At 33.4% G+C, this 21,198-nt stretch overlaps 2 protein-coding genes across 4 annotated transcripts in view; one reads left to right on the top strand and one right to left on the bottom strand.

The window, feature by feature from the left end:
• Window positions 1-9,055, bottom strand: part of LOC127726079 (E3 SUMO-protein ligase NSE2-like) — a 46,170-nt gene extending 37,115 nt beyond the window's left edge. Inside the window, exon 1 of one of the 2 annotated variants that reach the window (XM_052233418.1) lies at window positions 8,965-9,055. The gene's annotated coding sequence lies outside the window, so the exon portion shown is untranslated. The remainder of the gene's footprint in view (window positions 1-8,964) is intronic. The other variant, XM_052233419.1, reaches the window with a different exon arrangement.
• Window positions 9,056-9,074: 19 nt separating this feature from the next.
• The window catches only part of LOC127726078 (centromere protein O-like), a 32,821-nt gene continuing 20,697 nt past the window's right edge, over window positions 9,075-21,198 (top strand). The window contains exons 1-2 of one of the 2 annotated variants that reach the window (XM_052233415.1): window positions 9,075-9,106; window positions 15,366-15,514. In XM_052233415.1, coding sequence (XP_052089375.1) covers window positions 15,368-15,514 — 147 coding nt within the window. In that variant the 5' untranslated portion in view covers window positions 9,075-9,106; window positions 15,366-15,367. Of the gene's footprint in view, window positions 9,107-12,005; window positions 12,215-15,365; window positions 15,515-21,198 lie in introns of those variants that run through there. The other variant, XM_052233417.1, reaches the window with a different exon arrangement.

The following is a 21,198-nucleotide window of genomic DNA, read 5'->3' as shown; positions in this document are numbered from 1 at the left end:
GCATTTAAGAATGTATGGGAAAATCAGATAAAAGACACCCGATAATAAAGTCACATTAATGAGGACTATAAAAAAGATTATTTGGTATATTTAATATTCAAATGTATTTTGTTTACAAATTTCATCAAATTATCTTAAAATTTTATTCTATTTCTGCATTTTCATGACTTTTTTTTCTGTTAAGTTAACATATGGAACTTTTGGTTATAAAAAATATTATTTTAAAAACCATTTGACTGAATTGTTTCTAAACAAACTTATCAATTAATTAACTCAACAGTAGCAGATTCATATTAGGAGGGAGGGGGGGGGGGGGCTTAGAGGAAAAGACCAGTTTTGATTGGAAATTTTGTTCTGTAAACTGACTTTAACAGGTCAAATCATGTTCTGACTTCAAAGAGTCAAACAAAACTTAACCTATTACAACTTTTAAGTCTAGTATTGTCATATTGATTTAAAAATATATAGGTGAGCCAGATAAAAGACAGAGGAAATAAGGTCGCCATAAGTCACAATAATGAGGACTATAAAAAAGTTTATTTGGTATATTCAATATTAAATGTATTTTGTTTTAAACAGGTCAAATCATGTTCTGACTTAAAAGAGTCAGTCCAAAACTAAAATAAATTTATTGAAATATTTAGGCTGGGCATTGCCATATGTTATTTAATGAATGTATGGGAACGTCAGATAAAAGACACAGGAAATATAAGTAAGATCCCCTAAAATAAATAACCATTTGACTTAGTTGTTTCTAAAAATTTATCAAATAATAAACTCAAAAATGACAGATTCAGAAGCAGGGCTTAAAGGAAGTACACCTAGCTTTGATTGGAAATTTTGTTCTGTAAACTGACTTTAACAGGTCAAATCATGTTCTGACTTCAAAGAGTCAAACAAAACTAAACTTATTACAACTTTTAAGTCTAGTATTGTCATATTGATTTAAAAATGTATGGGTGAGCCAGATAAAAGACAGAGGAAATAAAGTCCCCATAAGTCACAATAATGAGGACTATAAAAAAGTTTATTTGGTATATTAAATATTAAATGTATTTTGTTTTAAACAGGTCAAATCATGTTCTGACTTAAAAGAGTCAGTCCAAAACTAAAATAAATTTATTGAAATATTTAAGCTGGGCATTGCCATATGTTATTTAATGAATGTATGGGAACGTCAGATAAAAGACTCAGGAAATATATGAAAGATCCCCTAAAATAAATAACCATTTGACTTAGTTGTTTCTAAAAATTTATCAAATAATAAACTCAAAAATGACAGATTCAGAAGCAGGGCTTAAAGGAAGTACACCTAGCTTTGATTGGAAATTTTGTTCTGTTAACTGACTTTAACAGGTCAAATCATGTTCTGACTTCAAAGAGTCAAACAAAACTAAACTTATTACAACTTTTAAGTCTAGTATTGTCATATTGATATTAATGATAATGTATCGAAAAATCAATTAATAAACTCAACAGTGGCAGATTCAGAAGGGGGCTAAGAGGAAGAACACATAGCTTTGATTGGAAATTTTGTTCTGCAAACTGACTCAAACAGGTCAAATCATGTTCTGACTTAAAAGAGTCCGTCAAAAACTAAATGGATATGCATAAAATCTGGTTCATAATTTTTGAAAAGATGGAGAGATTAATGAGTCTATATTTTGTTATGCCGACTCACAAATGTCACTATGTGACAAATTTCGGGAATTTTTCTCTCCTTTTGACTGATTTCTATATGTTGTATGGGTGCCATAACTATCACTACAACATGTACAAAGTCAGCACATTTTAAGGGACGACATTAAAAGACCAATGTAGGATAAAAAAACTTAAATCAAATAGTTTGGGGGTGGGGGTGGGGTTAAAATTGCTGCAAGTTTTGTTTATCCAAAATCGATTTTACATAAATCCATATTGGTCAATCAATCTTTCCCAAATTAAGTTAAGAGGGGGGTGGGTGGGTCAGTGAAAAAACTATGTGATGTGAATTAAGTTTTTTATCCTACATTGAACTTTTGATGTCGTCCCTAATGACTTGACCTATTACAGTATTTCTGTCTGAATTTTGTATGAATATTCTGTATTTACTTATTTAACTACATGTATGTGATTGCAAGTGTATTAATTAGCTTTGTTTATTACTTATATTAAACTAAACCTCTATTAATCAATTATCTTTACTCTGGTTATTGATTATATAAGAAAAACTCTGCCTATTACTATATGACTGTAATCTAAACTCTGATTGTTAACATCCTGGATTGCATATCTGCATGACCATTAAACTCATGGTATGCCCATTTTATTTGAGGATATAAAAGTATTGTTTTTTCAATATAACATTTTCAGACACATTGAATCTGTGAACATGGTGAAGACAACTTTCAATTTGACTTTAGAAATTAAAGAGTTTGTAAGCAAAATGTTGGGGAAATTTAATTATAATTAAGAATGTTTAAAATTAGTTAAGAAAAAAGCCGACATTATTAATGTTAAAAAAATTTTGAGGAGAAAAAAAATACAAATTCAGACCAAATATGGTGACCTTGTTGTCCTTCAAGAAGCCGTACATATAATCCATAATATTTTCACTGTTTTTTAAATACATGTAAAAGTTGAAAGATAACTATATATATTGATATTTTTTTTAAAATAGCTTTTTTCACAACACTTATAACTTTGTAATTTATGTTCCATTGTACACTTGTTATTCTTAATATCTTTAAAAATTGTTGTTTGGGAACAAAATCTTGTCAGGGTTTCTTATGGTACTAGCATGACAAGTGCATTCATATTCTAAAATACTCTAAACATTAAAAAAAGTCAGTATTTTCAGATCATTCTGAGTCTTTCTGACCTTATTAAGTCAGAACATTCAGACTTTTATAAGTCAGAACATTCTGACTTCCAATGTTCTTCTCACTTCTGTAGAAACAAAGACTATCTATGTCTCAAATAAGAGGTAAATGCTTCATGTGGCTAAGCATCTAGGGTAAGAATTATAGATGTGTAATTTCAGAGGAAAACAAATATGCCAAAATTTTTTTTTTTTATATATAGATTAGACCGTTGGTTTTTCCGTTTGAATGGTTTTACACTAGTAATTTTTTGAGGCCCTTTATAGCTTGCTGTTCGGTGTGAGCCAATGCTCCATGTTGAAGGCCGTACCTTGACCTATAATGGTTTACTTTTATAAATTGTAACTTGGATGGAGAGTTGTCTCATTGGCACTCATACCACATCTTCCTATATCCATGTAATTAATAAGATGTGATGCATGTGAGAGGAAAATAATACTGAATAGACAATTCTGTTTGCACAAACACTGATAAATATAATATGTAAAGGTGGTCTCTCACCAGATTTAAATAAACAAGAAATAATTGTAACAGGATGCTGTTACGAAGTCTCCCAAACAAAGCTCCCATAATTCGTCATTCCCATAGTTGCCTGACATTGGGCAAGTTCCAGTACAAATTGGTTTTGTCTAGTAAAGTGATATGCATAAGTGACACCTAGGGTTTGACCCTGCATGTCATTCAAATCTTCTTGAAATGACGAACAGGAATATCATATGGTTTACCTTTAGGGGTGGTGATCCAGAACATTTCAAAAAGGGGGATGGGGATGACCCCAATGGACTTCCCCTATATTTCATTTGATTTGTTTTATTGTCCTGTGCAAGAATGTATATGGTTTAGGGGTGGGGATCTCGACCGTTTACAAGTTTTCAAACATGAGGGGGTGGGGTGACCCTCAGGGACTTCACCTTTATTTCATTTGATTTGTCTTATTGACCCTTACAAGAATATATATGGTTAAGGGGTGGGGATCCCGGCCGTTTACAAGTTTTCACACAGGAGGGGGTGGGGGTGACCCCAAGGGACTTCCCCTATATTTCATTTGATTTGTTTTATTGTCCAATTCAAGAATATATATGGTTTTAGGGTGGGGATCTCGACCGTTTACAAGTTTTCAAACAGGAGGGGTAGGGGTGACCCCCAGGGACCTCCCCAACATATCATTTGATTTGTTAAATTGTCCCATACAAGAATATATATGGTTTAGGGGTGGGGATCTCTACCGTTTACAAAATATAAGAACATTTGCAAATGGCAGGGGGTGGGGGTAAACCTGGAGACTAGCCCGGTATATTTCATTCAAATCAATTTGACATTATAAAGAGGAATAGAGAAATGACAGGGATAGGGGTGATCCCTGGAGACTTGCCCTACATTTCATTTGATTTGTTTTATCATGTCCCATGATCATAAATGAAGACCAGGTGTGTGCATCACTTATTGTTCTCAAGTTGTAAATTTAAAAATAAAAAAAAAAACCTTGGGTTCTTTAGTTAAACCCCTCCCTTCCTTTTTCTTTTATTAAAATTTTTCCCATTTTCATTTCATTATCATCATATCAATATTCACAATGATCGTTTTTCTCATTGGGAGAAACGAATCAGAAAGGTTAAACAAGAGTGCACACGCTGAAATGTCTCGCCTTCTTTACTAATCATTTATATTATGTTGATAGTCCTAAATATAAAGCTTTATTACAACTGTCACATAAACTTAACATTAACCAAGTAAACTAAACATTGACCAATGAACCATGAAAATGAGGTCAAGGTCAGATGAACCATGCTAGGCAGGCATGTACAGCTAACAATTCTTCCATACAACAAATAGAGTTGACCTATTGCTTATAGTTTAAGAAAAACAGACCAAAACACAAAAACTTAACACTGAGCAATGAACCTTGAAAATGAGGTCAAGGTCAAATAAAACCTGCGTGACTGCCAAATAGATCATAAAATATTTCTATACACCAAATATAGTTGAACTATTGCATATAGTATAAGAAAAAAAGACCAAAACTCAAAAACTTAACTTTGACCACTGAACCATGAAAATAAGGTCAAGGTCAGATTACACCTGCCCGCTAGACATGTACACCTTACAATCATTCCATACACCAAATAAAGTAGACCTATGGCATACAGTATAAGAAAAACAGACCAAAACACAAAAACTTAACTATAACCACTGAACCATGAAAATGAGGTCAAGGTCAGATGACACCTGCCAGTTGGACATGTACACCTTACAGTCCTTCCATACACCGAATATACTAGACCTATTGCTTATAGTATCTGAGATATGGACTTGACCACCAAAACTTAACCTTGTTCACTGATCCATGAAATGAGGTCAAGGTCAAGTGAAAACTGTCTGACGGGCATGAGGACCTTGCAAGGTACGCACATACCAAATATAGTTGAACTATTGCACATAGTATTAGAAAAAAAGACCAAAACTCAAAAACTTAACTTTGACCACTGAACCATGAAAATGAGGTCAAGGTCAAATGACACCTGCCCGCTAGACATGTACACCTTACAATTATTCCATACACCAAATATAGTAGACCTATGGCATACAGTATAAGAAAAACAGACCAAAACATAAAAACTTAACTATAACCACTGAACCATGAAAATGAGGTCAAGGTCAGATGACACCTGCCAGTTGGACATGTACACCTTACAGTCCTTCCATACACCGAATATACTAGACCTATTGCTTATAGTATCTGAGATATGGACTTGACCACCAAAACTTAACCTTGTTCACTGATCCATGAAATGAGGTCAAGGTCAAGTGAAAACTGTCTGACGGGCATGAGGACCTTGCAAGGTACGCACATACCAAATATAGTTGAACTATTGCACATAGTATTAGAAAAAAAGACCAAAACTCAAAAACTTAACTTTGACCACTGAACCATGAAAATGAGGTCAAGGTCAAATGACACCTGCCCGCAAGACATGTACACCTTACAATTATTCCATACACCAAATATAGTAGACCTATGGCATACAGTATAAGAAAAACAGACCAAAACACAAAAACTTAACTATAACCACTGAACCATGAAAATGAGGTCAAGGTCAGATGACACCTGCCAGTTGGACATGTACACCTTACAGTCCTTCCATACACCGAATATACTAGACCTATTGCTTATACTATCTGAGATATGGACTTGACCACCAAAACTTAACCTTGTTCACTGATCCATGAAATGAGGTCGAGGTCAAGTGAAAACTGTCTGACGGGCATGAGGACCTTGCAAGGTACGCACATACCAAATATAGTTATCTTATTACTTATAATAAGAGAGAATCTAACATTACAAAAAATCTTAACTTTTTTTTCAAGTAGTCACTGAACCATGAAAATGAGGTCAAGGACATTGGACATGTGACTGACGGAAACTTCGTAACATGAGGCATCCATATACAAAGTATGAAGCCTCCAGACCTTCCACCTTCTAAAATATAAAGCTTTTAAGAAGTTAGCTAACGCCACCGCCGCCGCCGTAGCCGCCGCCGCCGCCGCCGCCGGATATCTATCCCTATGTCGAGCTTTCTGCGACAAAAGTCGCAGGCTCGACAAAAATCAATTCGTGATTGAGTTTAAAAATAGAAAAATCACGTGACGATGTTCAGCTCGAAGCAATAATTTTACTTTTTAAATTGCACTGACTGGTTAATAATGTTAATATTGTTTAAGACAACACGAGTTATCTCCCGAAAATAACAATTCATTATCATAACAACATTTTCTGACCTGAACAAGTCAGAATTGTCAAACACCAGGTCATCTCAAAGACCACGCGTCCGTATTTACAGGTCGCGCGCCTTCATGAAACAGCAAAAAAATCACTTGCAAGGAACTTCTTTATAGGCAAAAAATATCAAAATGCCCATGAAAATACGGAGGTAATATGAATTACCTTTCTAAAAATGCCCACAATGACCTAGATTTTCACTAAAAATCGTAAATAATCAATATAATATTCAATGACTTCTCGTTCGAGACACTTCCAAAACAACGACTCTCAAACACGTGATCTCTTGCAAAAAACCGCGTGATCGTATGTGTCGTAGATCGGCGGCAAATTCAAAATAACTTCTGGTTTGACGGACTCGAGTGAAAACTACGCAAAACAAAAATTGACGCGTACAGGTCAGAATTTCAAAACACTTTCTGACTTGAAGAAGTCATTTTATTCTGACTTGTTTATGTCAGAGCTCTGACTGGTAAAATCGTCTTTGTTGAGAAAAAAAAAATGATGACCTGACTGGACTATAATAAAAATACAAAATAAGTGTTTTATTCTAATTTTTATACGTTTGTACGTTTTATTTCAAATGGCAATGACATGGGGCAAACACATACAAGAATAATTATCTTATTTTGAATGAAAATGTCACATTTTTATCTGTCAAAGAAAGGAAATTTTAATACCGTGTTTTAAAGCACACAGGTGCAATCAAGATCGATTAAATGTACAAAGGTAATAAATCTGGCTAATCCGATTATGTTGTCATGCGTCATTAATTTTCAGTACATCCGATGGGCAATAAACCAATTAACAGCCACGCGGTGTTGGGAGAGAATCTTTGGAGGAAATTGGGAGTATAATCCGTGATTCGCGGTGTGACACCGCTACACTCCGGAATCCGTGCTTAGAGTTCGCGATTACAAACTCTCTGTGCGTACTGTATTTATTATTGAAATTGGGAAATTTGTATATTTTATTCTAAACACATTTCCGATTTTTTGCCGACCTTTGCAGTCTTTTTTGAACTGTTTTTTCATGTATATTTTGGTTGTCAGACATTTTCAACCTGAAAGGTACTTTTCTAAGAGGGGAAAGAAACAGAAGCAATGATGGTACTTAATGCATTGAAAACCACATGTGTTACAAACACCATGATAATTCTGATCAGAAAACCAGATCTCAAAAGTCAAATGAAAGTGCTTTCTAATATCAAAATAATAACATGAATACGATATTTACAATCATTACTACCAATGCCATCACTGTTTGGGGAAAATGTAAAACTTTTTGGGAGGAATTTTAAGCCATTTTTTTTAGTAATTGGGAATTTTCTCTAGGGGAAAAAGCCAAATTTCGGCTGTAATTTGAGGCAAACAATATCACTGTCTATGTTCAAACATATAAAACTGAAATTCGGAGAAATATGTTAGTAGGTCGAAAATACAATACACGAGGATATAATTAAGGTTCATGTGGACCCTTTGGCTAAAATGGCTGCGTTTTCACCTCAAAATTAACTCTGAGTACAGACAAACCTGTGCATCTGGAAAAGTTTTAAGGCATAGCATGCCCTTGATTAATAAAATTCAAATGCATTGTATGTTTTAGAAAATTTAAGACTTAAATGGATTTTGCAGTGCACCTTTTTTTCGTCCCTGCAGAAGATGATAAAATTAACAAACAGTTGAGTTTCACTTGATATGGTCCACTCAGGTACACAGTTTAAATCACCAGTTATTGTCAGGTATCTATTGTCCATCTATTGTCCATGTAAATCAATACAGTTCACTTCAATTATTACCTATGGGGAGGTTCTCAAACCTCTTTCTCAACTTAGTTTATTTTTACACCTTCTGGAGGAATGAAAAAAAGTGCACTGTAAAATCCTGTTAAGTTTTTAATTTTCTAAAACCTAAAATATATTTGAATTTTATTTATCTAGGGCATGCTATGCCTTAAAACTTTTCAAGATACACAGGTTTGTCTGTACTCAGAGTAAATTTTGAGGTGAAAATGCAGCCATTTTAGCCAAAGGGTCCACATGAACCTTAATATAATTATGCGATGAGAAATTGCATTAGACATTCCATGATGAGGGGTCAGTAGAAGCCATTGGCTTATTGATGGACCCGAAGATAAAGGTATAAAGGTCGTTGGAAGGCGTCACAGAAAAAAATTAAAATAGCCTTTCAAGACGTCATAATTATTTGGACTAGTATAAAGGTATAGAAACAACATGCAAGTGCCTGTGGCTGTCCCTGTGGTACAAAACACAAATATTCTGGTGTCAGTTCTACTTGAAGCCGTGGTATCAATACTGTCTTATACCTTTTGTTCCTATATCCTGTGTTTTTTTTCAACAATGCCAAATTTTATAAATCAACGAAGAATGTACCGGAAACAGATTTTCAGTTTTCGTTTTGGCGGTAAAACTAAATACAGATACGAATTCGGAGAAATTTTTGCGCAGGTAGTACATGTAGAGAGTATTTTAAACAGAATTTTCTTCTTCTTCTTCTGCATATTTCTATTCTCCTATTCTTATTCGTATATCCAATTAGGAACACCAAGTATCAGTTGTGATGTCCATATCTAGGATATCTAGATAGACTTGAAAAAATCTTGTATCGTCTTTGCTGGATAATTTTCTCATTTTTGTCGAGCCTTCGACTTTAGTCGAAAAAGCGAGACATAGCGATCCTACATTCCGTCGGCGTCGTCGGCGGCGTCCACAAATATTCACTCTGTGGTTATAGTTTTTGAAATTTTAATAACTTTCTTAAACTATCCTGGATTTCTACCAAAAAAAAAACAAACTTGGACAGAGGCTTGTTTATGATCATAACTTAAGATAGTATCCAGAAGTAAATTTTGTAAAAATAAAATTCCATTTTTCCGTATTTTACTTATAAATGGACTTAGTTTTTCTGCCTGGAAATATTACATTCACTCTGTGGTTAAAGTTTTTAAAATTTTAATAACTTTCTTAAACTATCCTGGGTTTGTACCAAACTTGGACAGAAGCTTGTTTATGATCATAAGATAGTATCCAGAAGTAAATTTTGTAAAAAAAATAAATCCATTTTTTCCTTATTTTACTTTTAAACATGTTAAATGGACTTAAATTTTCTGCCAGGAAACAACACATTCACTCCACATGCTCCATGCACTCTGTGGTTAAAGTTTTTGAAATTTTAATAACTTTCTTATACTATTTTGGATTTGTACCAAACTTGGATAGAAGCTTGTTTACGATCAAATGCTAGTATCTAGAAGGAAATTTTGTTTTCTTCCAGTTAACATTACATTCAGTCTGCAGTTAAGTTTTTCATTGTTTTTAAACATTTATTAGATTCATGAACTATCCTGGATTTTTACCAAACTTGGACAGATTTTTTGCTTCTAACAATCAAAAGATAGTATCAAGAGGAATATTTTTATTGATTTACTTCCTCATTTTTGTTGAGCCTGCGATTAACAGAAAAAGTAGGCGAGACACTGGGTTCCTTGGAACCCATACAAATTTTTTTAGATTTTAAAAGTATGAGAATATTTTAGCCTATCTGTAGATATTAAAGTTACAACTTACTAGATATGGACATCATACAACTCACATTTATTATTTTAGATAAATGTCATATTGCCAGATGGATCCAGGTCCATTTGCCAACAAATTATCAGTTAGACTACTTGCATGTTAGCTCTGGGAATATTAGATTATTACATGTCCCTAGTATCAGCTGGAGACTCCCATATTGGACCAAGTGCTTTAGCCCAAGGTCATAATATAGGTACTAGGTCCGAAATGGATAATATCATGTAATAGTCTATTTATAACATTTTCTATTTTGGAATGAGAAAATTGAATAAACAATTAGCTAAAGACTATATATATGTACTTATTTAATTTGTTTTTGTTGTGTAGTTTGATTTTTTTTTTAGCATTTTATAAGATCCAATAATTCCGGATAACATGGATAATAATCCTGTATATATACCTGTTGGGTTTAATTTTCAGACTTATATAAACATGGCTTCCGAAGCTACACAAAACACCTTACAAATATAGATTCATTTCGTCTTCAAGCCATTGTTCCACTACTAAATTGTCTATTCTTCTTACCAGTACACTTGGTACAATCAAAAACCTGATAATAAATTGTTCAAATAAGGCCTTCGAAAAATAGTGGAATTAATTACTTTTGGAGTGTCAAGAACTCTTTGGAAGTACTTGATAAATTACATGCATATATTGGTGATTTTGAATCTGTTCAAAGTTTTGATTTTTCTACCCTATATACCACATTGCCTCACATTCTCATTAAGAAAAAATTCACACACCTAATTAAATGGGCATTTAAAAAGTCAGAATGTGAATATATATGTTCAAACTCTTTTAGGTCATTTTTTAGTAGCAATAAACAAAAAAAACTATGTCAATTGGACATGCTTTGTTACTATATATGCCTGGAATTTTTACTAGATAACATTTTTGTTCGCTTTGGAGATTCCGTATATCGTCAGGTTATCGGAATTCCAATGGGGACTAATTGTGCACCACTTATTGCGGACCTTTTTGTCGAGCCTTCGACTTTTGTCGAAAAAGCGAGACATAGCGATCCTACATTCCGTCGGCGTCGTCGTCGTCGGCGGCGTCCACAAATATTCACTCTGTGGTTAAAGTTTTTGAAATTTTAATAACTTTCTTAAACTATCCTGGATTTCTACCAAACTTGGACAGAAGCTTGTTTATGATCATAAGATTATATTCAAAAGTAAATTTTGTAAAAAAAAAATTCCATTTTTTCCGTATTTTACTTATAAGTGGACTTAGTTTTTCTGCCAGTTAACATTACATTCACTCTGTGGTTAAAGTTTTTAAAATTTCAATAACTTTCTTCAACTATCCTAGATTTCTACCAAACTTGGAAAGAAGCTTGTTTATGATCATAAGATAGTATCCAGAAGTAAATTTTGTAAAAAAAAAATTCCATTTTTCCGTATTTTACTTATAAATGGACTTAGTTTTTCTGCCAGGAAACATTACATTCACTCTGTGGTTAAAGTTTTTGAAATTTCAATAACTTTCTTAAACTATCCTGGATTTATACCAAACTTGGAAAGAAGCTTGTTTATGATCATAAGATAGTATCTAGAAGGAAATTTTGATAAAATTTTGTTCCATTTTTTCTGTATTTTACTTATAAATGGACTTAGTTTTTCTTCCAGTCAACATTACATACATTCTGCAGTTTAAGTTTTTAAAACATTTATTAGATTCATAATTTATCCTGGATTTTTACCAAACTTGGACAGAAGCTACTTACAATCAAAACATAGTATAGAGGGGAATATTTTTATTAATTTTTTTCTTCATTTTTGTTGAGCCTGCGATTAACACCAAAAGTAGGCGAGACACTGGGTTCCGCGGAACCCTTACGAATTTTTTTGTATTGCTATGAGTTACAATTTATGACAAAAATCAGCAAAGACCCATCGAAACAACATCTGATACACAAATTTAATAATACTTTTAGATATTTGGATGATATTTTGGCTCTCAGTAATGACGACTTCAGTATGTATACTATAGAAATTTATCCTGTTGAACTTACTTTAAATAAAGCTAATACTAACAATGACCACTGCCCTTTCCTCGATCTTGATATCTATATCATTAATGGAAAGCTTAATACTAAAATATATGATAAAAGAGATGATTTTTCATTTCCTATCTTTAATTATCCATTTTTAGATGGTGACGTTCCCTTGTCACCATCTTACGGTGTTTATATATCTCAACTTGTACGATTCGCTCGTGTATGTAACAATGTTTTAGATTTTAACAAGAGAAATTTATGTATTACTGAAAAATTATTACACCAGGGTTTTCGATATCACAAACTAGTCAAAACATTTACTAAATTTTATCATCGGTATAAGGACATCATTAGTAAATATAGCTCAACATGCAGACTTCTTATACGTTCAGGTATTTCACATCCAATTTTTTATGGAAATATTCTTTATAAAGCACAAAAATGTCAGTATTCACCTCTGAAGCTAACAAAACCTTTAAATAGACTTATTAAGAAGGGATATAGTTACGATACTGTTGTCAGGTCATTAAAGATTGCATATTTTGGCGTTAATATTGATTCACTTATAGGGTCTTTGCATCGGCACTAAACACATTTATTTAAAAACCAGTTGTTGGCATGACACGGGTTATGTTCTTCTCATAGATGTTATGATGGTATGATACTAAACCCCTAACGGGAAGGATTGTGCCTGATATTCATATGATGAAGACATAATCTTTCAATCAGTTTAATTGAAGTCTGGAGCTGGCATGTCAGTTAACTGCTAGTAGTCTGTTGTTATTTATGTATTATTGTCATTTTGTTTATTTTCTTTGGTTACATCTTCTGACATCAGACTCGGACTTCTCTTGAACTGAATTTTAATGTGCGTATTGTTATGCGTTTACTTTTCTACATTGGCTAAAGGTATAGGGGGAGGGTTGAGATCTCATAAACATGTTTAACCCCGCCGCATTTTTGCGCCTGTCCCAAGTCAGGAGCCTCTAGCCTTTGTTAGTCTTGTATTATTTTTAATTTTAGTTTCTTGTGTACAATTTGGAGTTTAGTATGGCGTTCATTATCACTGAACTAGTATATATATTTGTTTAGGGGCCAGCTGAAGGACGCCTTCGGGTGCAGGAATTTCTCGCTGCATTGAAGACCTGTTAGTGACCTTCTGTTGTTGTCTGTTCTATGGTCGGGTTGTTGTCTCTTTGACACATTCCCCATTTCCATTCTCAATTTTATGATAAATATTTGTATTATCCTGTATCTCAAACACACCGAGATCCAGTGGGCATATATATTGTATGGTTGTCACTTGCTTAGACTTGTTTGTATAATATACTTATTTCTAGTGACTTTATAATAAATTGAATCATTATCCCATACGGTATACAAAAATTGCTGAGTTAGATTGCCGACAAATGAAAATACATTGTGTGTAAAAAATAATATAACATCTACACACTCTTAAACACATGTCTTATGTCTATCTCTTAGATTCCCCTTACGTGACAAACTAACACTACAACTATTGAAGTTATATTTTTTTAACAAATTTATCCCCGGTCTTAGTCCGAATCTGTCGATTTTTAGGGAAATTTGACCTCAAATTGTAACGTGAAAGAAACGTTTTTTTCATTATTTAAAAAAGTTTTATTGAAACTTGGGAATTTGACATATTTAAAATTTTAACTGGGTGTAGGGTTCTACCTTTGGTAGAACCCTACACCCAGTTAAAAATATGTCAAATTTAAGACTGGGGATAAATTTGTTATCTACGTTCATATCCGTACATATGGATATGAACGTAGATAACTTATAGTATATATATCTGTCAATTTGTTTTTACTTGTGGATATGGCATTTGGTTCATTAAGATATTTCCTGCTTTGAAGTGCTTGCCTGCTTTCAATGTATGTATGGTAAACTGCCACAGTGGAAAATAAGAATAGAGGGGCAGCATATATAATCTACTGATATTGTATTAATGTTTGGATACGAGCAAGAACACATTGATTAAGTTAAAACTGGTTAAAATGTTAAAGGGAAATAAAAAAAGGGGGTCCATGCCTAACATTCCTAAAGAGACAGTGATTTCTTTGATTTGGATATTAACATTTATCACAAGTGTTTGATTTTAACAGAATGTTCTGTTCCAAACTTTTTAAATAAGTACATTGACACATTCCCCATTTCCATTCTCAATTTTATTTTACATGAAGTACACATCGTTATGCTATTTGAAGTCTGAATAAAAAAATTGTGTTTGCAGGAAACATTATTATATTTATCCTAGAAAAAAACTGTTAAACATGTTAAAGACAATAAAGCATCATGATATCACAGATATGCATAGGATAATCTCTGAATTGTGTTCAACAGTTACTGTGGATTTATTATTATTCATTGGATACCAATTTTCATGGATATAATGGATAAACATATAAAGACGATCCACAAATTTTAATGTTCAGTAAAGTACACACATTTTCTATAGGCTTGTATGCAGACTGTAGCAAAACCATGGAATCAAATAGCCACAAAAACATCATTTTACCTCAATCCACGAAGATTGTTACCTGCAGAAATAAACGAATCTACGTTATCATGGTTATGGGAAATAAAACAAAATTGTAGATTGAAACTGTAGGAGGAGTTGTGACCACAGACAATATGTATTGTCCATGCAGAAATAACATGAATAAGAAAAACTGTTCAGTATAATTTGTTAAATACAAAAATCCTCATGACTGACAAATGCATGATATGCATGAAAACAAAAAAACTCATGATATGCAAGTTTCTTTTATATATATACATATACACATCATACAGGTAAAGTTGCAACAACCAGTCACTCATATATATACCTAATCTTATGCAGACAAGGAATAAGGAGTGCACAATTGGTTCCAATTAGAGTGACAATTGTGTGTTGTAGCCATCATATTCAACATTTGTTCAATATGGACGTAATTGTATGAAACTCCAACATACTTTTATCCTGATCATGCTGATTACTGGTCATTTTTGTTTGAGTGTTTTTTCCTCAGATATGATGACTCATGTGTAATCTTTTGTAACATCATAAACATGGATACATCTGTTTTACTTTTATCATGTTTATCATTTTCATTGTAGAAATGGACTTCCTAGAAGTATTAGAAGCCAACAATCAGAGTAGAAACACATCAGTCCAGGATAACACACAACTAACAGTACAAAGATTAGTGAAGTTAAGAAGACAAAGAGATGCTCTCAAAATTCAGTTACAGACTGTAGAAACTATGGTAAATGCCTCTTGATATTATTAATTAGGCCTGTCAACCTTTCCATGGAAAGACCTTTTGATTTTGTTCTGAGTATTATTTTTTTCTTCTGTCATCCTAGAACTATTATACTACATGTAGTTTAATGGTCCCAGTGTCATCTGAGATGTTTTTTTGTTTTGAGATATAATTATGAATGAGTTATGATGAATGAATTAGAATGTTAAATGAAGTTATAAAAATAATTATTGAATATGATTCTTAAAGTAGAAATGGTTAAAATAAAGTTGATTATAAATGCTAAATGTTTGACAGAAATAGCACCCATTTTTTGACATAAGGTTTATGTGTTATAATGCTTTATATTGTCACTGGTATAATGATTTTTGTTAGTGTAGTCTGATTATTTAGACATCCCTTTTTATACGACCGCAAGTATATTGGTATCACGTTGTCGTCGTCGTCCGAAGACAGTTGGTTTCCGGACAATAACATATATAATTAAATAGAAATCTATGAAATTTAAACACAAGGTTGATAACCACAAAAGGAAGGTTGGGATTGATTTTGGGGGTTATGGTCCTAACAGTTGGGAATTAGGGGCCAAAAAGGGCCCAAATAAGCATTTTTCTAGTTTCCAGACAATAACTTGTGGAACGGTGTATGGATCTCTCTGAAATTATACCACAAGTTTCCATACCACAAAGGGATTTGCATTGGGGGTTATGGCTCAAACCATTTAGGAATTAGGGGCAAAAAAGGGGGAAAAACAAGGGTGTCCTCAGGGGTTCAAATCAACATTTGGTACTGGAAGGTCCAGGACCTTTGACACTCCAAACTGAAAGGTCCACAACCTTAATCCTAGGTCCTACTTTTACATGAAATATTTTATAACTCAGTAACTAAGATACAAAATTAATGTGCTTTTGGTGTTAGGTTATACTGATCTTGTTTCATCATATTTAAAGAACTGCATGTAATGTTTTGTTAAGTTTACAAATATATTGCCAGGCAACCATATACATAAAGCACTATACTGTCAGTGTCATTGTGGTATAGCATGTCCATGATAATAAATGTATTTGTCTTGTATATATATTATGAATTCCAATAATCTTTTTTTTTGTATTGGGGAGGGTGTCACTGTGGGTGGTTGTGTTGTCTCAATCATTCACAATTATACCATAATCTCAGGGCTCACACTCTTCAGAATCATAGTGAGAAGTAACTTCTCTTTTTGAAAATCATAGGGAGAAGTGGTGAGATTTGAAAAGAGGGACGAAAGATACCAGAGGGACAGTCAAACTCATAGATCGAAAACAAACTGACAACGCCATGGCCAAAAATAAAAAAGACAAACAGACAAATAATAGTACAGATGACACAACATAGAAAACTAAAGACTTAGCAACACGAACCCCACCAAAAACTGGGGGTGATCTCAGGTGCTCCAGAAGGGTAAGCAGATCCTGCTCCACATGTGGCACCCGACGTGTTGCTTATGTTATTACAAATCCGGTAAATAGTCTAATTCGGTAGGTCACATTCGTGAAAAGGGAATGGTACTGTAGTTACGACATAAGGAACATATCCGATATCATCTGTGAAACGGTTATTCCATAACGGTCAACCAACTCATGATGCCGTCCGTAAAATTTACAAAGGGATGATTTCAACTTCACCATTTGGAACTCTTGGTTTAATAGCTTTTTTGTTAGCAGCAATCCTTTATCAAGGAAATCATGATAGGAAATACAAGCCCGGGAATATCATATCAATTGGGAGATATATACTCTGTATGCAGGCGCTGCTGGAATGTTGCTACATAGAAGGAGGAGTGTTCAAAGTTGGTCGCAGCGCTACAATGTTTGGTTTAAACTATAACATAAAGGGCTATATATGTATCTTTCTTTATATTGTTGTTGAATTTATACCGTAACCCGAGTATACAATTAAAGTAACAGTTCCAATTCAAAGCTGTTTAAGTTTATCATATCTAGTTGCACAATGATTATATTAGTTGTCTTGTTAGAAACTACCAACTAAATCATTTAAATATCTAGCACTGATAAAAAAGAACTTTTTTATACCAAAAAGGAAAAAAAGTTGTTATATCAATTAAAATTCAATTGAAAAACTACTCTGTTATCATGTTTATGAAATTCAGTGTTTCTCATTAAAAAAATATATAAATTTAACAAAATTAAGCTAGGACATAATATAATGATATTAGTATAATAATAGTCCCAGAGTTGAGCAACTTTAATTAATAAATTGAAACAATGCATATACATGAATATATACATTATTCAAGTAGATCAAGTATTAAATGCGCATGGAAAGCGTAATTTTTGTCGAGCCTGCGACTTTTGTCGCAGAAAGCTCGACATAGGGAAAGTGATCCGGCGGCGGCGTTAGCTAACTTCTTAAAAGCTTTATATTTTAGAAGGTGGAAGACCTGGATGCTTCATACTTTGTATATAGATGCCTCATGTTACGAAGTTTCCGTCAGTCACATGTCCAATGTCCTTGACCTCATTTTCATGGTTCACTGACTACTTGAAAAAAAAGTTTTTGTAATGTTAAATTCTCTCTTATTATAAGTAATAGGATACCTATATTTGGTATGTGCGTACCTTGCAAGGTCCTCATGCCCGTCAAACAGTTTTCACTTGACCTCGACCTCATTTCATGGATCAGTGAACAAGGTTAAGTTTTGGTGGTCAAGTCCATATCTCAGATACTATAAGCAGTAGGTCTAGTATATTCGGTGTATGGAAGGACTGTATGGTGTACATGTCCAACTGGCAGGTGTCATCTGACCTTGACCTCATTTTCATGGTTCAATGGTTATAGTTACCGTAGAAACTCGCCTAATAGTCGATCCTACTATAAGTCGGGTGCCCTTTTCAGCTCCAAATTCTAAGGATTTAGTCTTGACCCTCGTATAAGTCGGACAAAATTTGGGCATTTTTTTTTTCAGCTGACAGTAACTGAACGCCGGTAAAACCAATGCAAATCCAGGAATAATATTCATTTCTGCATTAATGTTTGTTTGGTTTGAATTTAGTTGATGCTCATCATGATAATTTATATTGCTGTTAATAATAAAGATGTATTCATTTCTCTTGTTTTGTTCACTGTTCAAATGTTTGATTAGCCATGTGTTGTTTACGTAATGCATCAATGATTTTGTAGGGTATGACTAACAACCTATTGTTTGAGAAAAGCGAATATAAACCAATATGAACCTGAAAAATTTAAAGTCAATCAACACTTGATGAAAATATTTTTCACAGCATACATAACTCGGTGTTAAATGAGCATGTACACTTCATAATTCTTATCATATTGTGATGATTAAAGGATTAAAAAAATTAAGTGAAGCTAATCAATATATTAAAATAACTAACTGCAACTCATTAGTGTCATCTGTTTACCTATCACTGATAGTTTTCACAACTTTAGTAAATACAACTCTTTGTCTCTTAATTGGGGTTATCAATGGATTATATTGGCTTGTCAATCAATTTTGTAATTTTTGTTTACCTGAGACACTTTAATGAATAATATTTTGATTTTGGGAATGAATCTTAAAATTATTTTTTGATTATTATATGATTTATGAGCATTAAATTGATATCATGATATCACAATAATGACACAATAACTCCGCTGAAAACATCCTTTCACATATTTGGTACATTGTTATCTCCTTTTCATTTTTGGTTCTTGGCTCTTCTTTTGGGTTTATAGGAAAACCATGTGACCATGAAAATCAATACACAAACCGGAAACAGTAGAATTTCAACACGAATTTGCAGAAAATGTTTACCAAAGAACAAATAAAACACAAAGACAGTATTGTAGTCATTTATTTTCAACAAAAACTTTTTATTTATTGATTTATGTAGGTTTGGCAATCAAAAACGTAGGAAATTCACTCCTGACCACTTTTCTCAAGCTTGGATTTTTCCTCTGGTCGCTAGATCTCGTCTATTAGTCGGTCCCCCTCTCTGGATTATGAATTTTACTCCCAATTTTCTGACTAATAAGCGAGTAGGAACGGTAAGTTTTTGTGTTTTGGTCTGTTTTTCTTATACTGTATGCAGTAGGTCTACTATATTTAGTGTATGGAATGATTGTAACGTGGACATGTCTAGCTGGCAGGTGTCATCTGACCTTGACCTCATTTTCATGGTTCAGTGGTCAAAGTTAAATTTTTGAGTTTTGGTCTTTTTTTCTAATACTTTATGCAATAGGTCAACTATATTTGGTGTATGGAAATATTTTATGATCTATATGTCAGTCGCGCAGGTTTTATTTGACCTTGACCCCATTTTCACGGTTCATTGCTCAGTGTTAAGTTTTTGTGTTTTGGTCTCTTTTTCTTAAACTATTAGCAATTAACTATATTTGTTGTATGGAAGAATTGTTAGCTGCACATGTCTGCCTGACATGGTTCATCTGACCTTGACCTCATTTTCATGGTTCATTGGTCAATGTTTAGTTTTCTTGGTTAATGTTAAGTTTATGTGACAGTTGTAATAAAGCTTTATATTTAGGACTATCAACATAATATCAATGATTAGTAAAGAAGGCGAGACATTTCAGCGTGTGCACTCTTGTTGCTTTTGGGATCAATATTCTTCTGAATGGGTGGACAGGGGGTACCCTTCTCCCACTTCCCACCCCCTATCTCCCACCTCCCACTTTAAGAATCTTTTTTTCTCCCCCACCTATTTGTTGTCTCCCACCTCCCTCAAAAGCTGTCCACCCTTCTCTTCTGCCAGCTGCGTCATTCATGCGTCCGTAGTCATTGTCGTAAGAATCAGGATTTCATTCATATCTGGCCCATTTCCGATGAATCATGTACAAATATTTCAATGGCCGAAGAGAAAAATTACAAAAATAAACGATGTTTGAGACGCTATTTGGAAGGGAATATGACGTTTTTAATGCAATACATGGATTACAAATTTACTTAAGGCATCTTTCATTACGTTCTTATAAATTAACAAACTTAATTTGCCGACAGTTGAAATGATTTGAAGTAAGCTCTCGAGGGATATACAATAATAATATGACTTTAAAATGACGATACTGATAGTTAAAAAAGGTCAGCAAAGTTAATTTTTAATTTCTTTCAAATCGAAGGTCCGTCGGGCGTAGCTAGTAACCAAAACGAAAGTCCAATTGCAATAGTGGAAGGTCACGGACCTCGGACCACCGCTAATTTGAACCCCTGGTCCTGGTTGATGGACAATAACTTTTGTACAAAACATAATTTAAAGCAAACTCATCAATTGAATTACCTCCCTTACACTGCTTTTAAATGATTAATGGACAATTACTTAAGACAATTTAAAAGCAGTGTAAGGGAGGTAATCCAAACACAATGTTTTGGTTTACCTCCCTTACACTGCTTTTAAATTATGTTTAAAGAAATGCATATTTATAAAGGAAGACCAGTAAAAATATCTGCAAATGTTGCATCTTTTTTTTTTTTACAAAAAAATCCATATGAAAGATTTGACACCATATTTACTATTCTATTACATGTATAAAATAGATTAAGTTAGCACTATGGTAAAATTAAATGGGTAATTATGGTTGCAAACTCCATTGGAAATTTGAATTGAGATTATGACCATATCTTGAGGTAAGAACTTTTTGGGGGGGAAAAGGAGGGGGGAGGTTAAAGT

The sequence above is a fragment of the Mytilus californianus genome, unplaced genomic scaffold, assembly GCF_021869535.1.
Source record: "Mytilus californianus isolate M0D057914Y unplaced genomic scaffold, xbMytCali1.0.p SCAF_16, whole genome shotgun sequence".
Lineage (NCBI taxonomy): Eukaryota > Metazoa > Mollusca > Bivalvia > Mytilida > Mytilidae > Mytilus > Mytilus californianus.
This window is presented reverse-complemented; position numbering and strand designations above follow the sequence as displayed.